Here is a 3,568-nt window from a genome sequence, read left to right on the forward strand (position 1 = left end):
ATTCTCAAAACCAATATATATAATTCGAAAATATGAAATTATCTATAACCTAATATTATGTTTTGAAATTATCAAAACCAATATATATAATCCGAAAACATGAAATTATCTATAAATTCATGCATATATATATATATATATTTATGATTACTCAGAATCTAAATATCCCTAAACCGAGGAATCTTAATTATGAGATAATTCAAATATCTCTTCCCATCAATCTTCATGATACAGAAACTTAAAGATCTAGAAACTTAACAAAACCAGAGAATCTAAATATTTATAAATCGATAAATCTTTATATCTTTATACCAAATTAATATATATATATATATATATGTTCCTAATAACATGCTTTTATTTTTATTATGAATTGCATGCCTATAAATATAAATTTCATGCATATATATCTACACCGATATAATTTTTTCACATAATTAAATTAGGATGGCTCTGATACCAATTGTTAGAATTATCCTAATTAGATCCTAATTTAATGTGTGAGAAATTAAAATCTTAATGCTGGCGGAAGCGTACCTTAATTAATCGCATTAATCTTCTCTTTCCTTGTAATAGAAAAAGACTTAAATTTTCTATTTCTTTAGACTTTCTTTATTTGGAATGGATCTTCCATTTGATGAGTAAGTCAACAGATTTCTCTCTCTGTTGATGGGGACGCAAAGGAGAATCGACATTACTTCAAATGGGGACCATTACCGTTACATATAACCAACAATAAGTTAGTTATTATAGTTTGACAATTTCTAATTTAGCCCCTTCATAAAATTAGAAATGTCACTTAGGTATCCTCACTTTATTTTCATGATAAATACACCCATAAGCCATAAACTTAATTTCACATTAGATCACATTATTTTGGCTTATATTAAATATGACATATGTACAATTATTTATTATACAAGTGACCCTAAAAATTCCAACACGGCGAGCTACTAGAGTCGGTGCTCGCGGAAAAACGTCATCCGGCGTTGCTTGTCGATCGTCAGGAGTAGGGGATTTGAGGAGAAAACCGGGGAAGCGAGGGGAGGGAAGCGGGGAAGGGAGAGCAACGAAGAAATGAGAAAATGAGGGAAAAAGAGAAAGAAAAATTAAAAAAAAAATAAATAAGTAAGGGTAAAATAGTCAAAATTAAAAAAATATATATTTTTACAAATTCAGTTTAGTTTGGTTAGTTTTGAGATGTCCCCTCTTTTAAGGATCACCCCTCTATATAATACCAAATAAATACAAAAAAAAATTTCACTAATTTTTTTCTCTTTACAGCCTTCAACAATTACTTATAACTTATTGGTCCTTATTTTCCAACAAACTATTAATAATCAATTCAATAAGAGAATGATCTCATTGGGGGGACAAACAACAAAAATAATATAAAAAGGTAGTAAGAAATTAATAAATCATCCACATTCCACAGTACTATTTGATTTAAAATAAAAGTGCTTAAATTACTCAATTAATCAAAGGATCCCATCTTCCTTATAGTTATTGACTGAATCAACAAGTGTTTCTTCCAATGCCCTAAAAGTCCATCCCAGCTTCTGCAATTTTTCTGAACTTATCTCATTTCCATTCTTTTCATCACTAAACCTGCAATTCAATTCAATTCAAAGAACAAAAACAACAACTTCATTTGAACATTGCAATAATTAATTAAATTAAGACATTCAAACAACATAATACATTAAGTAACACTACTCACTTGTGAGGATATTTGTCATGTGGGTAAATGTTTTTTAGCATCTCCACCATATCCTTTGTAAAAATTGCATGACCTTTGCATATGTACCTATCATCGCAATCACTGTCAATATTTGAATCAAAATGTTTTCAATGAGATTCGATTGTTTTTACCTTAATCCCTCCGAAGATCCTGCCTTCTCATAAACAATCAATAGGGCTTTAGCAACATCACGCACATCGACTAACCAATGCATTGCGTTATCTGTAATTCCATTTTCCACTTCTCCTATATTATACACATATCACAATAGAGATTTTTAAGTACATTTTTAGGCATGTATATAAGCATGCATGCATGGATTAATTACTTGCATACCTTTCAAGAATTTGATAAGAACCAAACTAGTATCATTTATGGAAGACTGCAATTTCGGACCAAAAACTAAACCCGGGCATACAGTTACAAGATCAAGTCCGTTTCTCTTTGCAAATTCCACAGCTTCCATTTCTGCTTCAGTTTTCGATAGACAATACCATTTCTACCACACCATCTTACATTTCATCAATCAAAAGACAAGCATGAACTTGTCATAAACAAAACAAAATAACATAGGTATGGAACTTACATTGATTGTTCGACAGAATTCCTTATCAGACCAACAAGTTTCATCAAAGAATTGACCACCCTCAAAGAAACTAGGCTTAACGCAGACAGCAGCTAAAGAAGATACAAACAACACACGCTTCACATTTGTCGCTTCCTTACACGCCTTCAATACATTTAGCGTGCTCTTTACCGCTGTTTCCACTAACTCTACCTGTAGTAATGCGATCTTAATGAATGCAATGAATTTGATAAATAAGAAATGAAAAAGATTTTTCAAATATTTGCCTCGGGATTTGGAACATTGCCTAAATGAACAGGACTAGCCACATGAAAAACTCCACTACAACCATTAATGGCTGCAACAATAGATTCATAATCAAGTAGGTCTACTTTGAAAAGCTTCAAGTTTTCTTCTGCATTCTCTAGATTCTTCAGATGGGCATTCTTCAAATCCTCTACAAATTTAATAAGGATCATGAAAAACAGTAAATTTATTTATATATTGATAACAGTGATCAATACTTACTAGGGTTTCTAACGGTTCCATGAACGGTGTAGCCATTGGAAAGAAGGAGTTTGACTAGCCAAGAGGCTATAAAACCGCCCGCACCGGTCACACAGACTGTTGTTCCTTTCGACTCCATCTCCTTCATCACCAAAAAGCAAAAAATAAATAAAATTATAGGAGGATTATGTGAAAGTTATTAATATTGGTAGATAACAATATATAGAAATGTAATTCAGGTTTATTTTTGGTAGGTAAAATGTGTTTTAACTGTAATATTATAAATATTACATTTACTATTAGTAAATGTTGATATTCATGCAATCATCTGTAATCTTTTTTTACACGTGGTTAAAAGTGGACCATTATTTATATTGACTGTCCATACAATTGACCACAGTATTAAAATTACCTTTTTTTTTTACATCTGTACTATTGAAAACAGACATGTGTACTTGAAAAAATGGACTAGCATGCATGTTAATAATATATTTCTTACAATATTTGTAATATTAAAAGTAACTTTCTTTCTTAATTTATTTTTACAATCTGTGAAAGATTTGTTTTTGTGGGAGATGCCCAATATATTTCCTACGATATTTGTAATATTAAAAGTAACTTTTTTCTTTTTTCCTTTTTATACAGATTGTGACACAAGCCAATTGATTATTATTATTTTTTATTTTGAAATTTTGAAATATTATTTTATTAATAAGTTAATCATTTCTTTTTAATATATATGGACATTTAAAAAA

The 3,568-nt window shown here is 30.1% G+C and overlaps 1 protein-coding gene across 1 annotated transcript; it reads right to left on the bottom strand.

Annotated features, from left to right (window-relative positions):
- Window positions 1-1,450: 1,450 nt before the first annotated feature.
- On the bottom strand, window positions 1,451-2,961 carry LOC124916743 (cinnamoyl-CoA reductase 1-like). Its single transcript, XM_047457503.1, has 7 exons — window positions 2,835-2,961; window positions 2,594-2,763; window positions 2,328-2,519; window positions 2,078-2,240; window positions 1,873-1,981; window positions 1,721-1,807; window positions 1,451-1,608 (listed from the first exon to the last, which is right to left on the bottom strand). The coding sequence occupies exons 1-7, from the start codon at window positions 2,959-2,961 to the stop codon at window positions 1,479-1,481; spliced, it is 978 nt and encodes a 325-aa protein (XP_047313459.1). The 3' UTR covers window positions 1,451-1,478.
- Window positions 2,962-3,568: the final 607 nt, after the last annotated feature.

The sequence above is a fragment of the Impatiens glandulifera genome, chromosome 9, assembly GCF_907164915.1.
Source record: "Impatiens glandulifera chromosome 9, dImpGla2.1, whole genome shotgun sequence".
Lineage (NCBI taxonomy): Eukaryota > Viridiplantae > Streptophyta > Magnoliopsida > Ericales > Balsaminaceae > Impatiens > Impatiens glandulifera.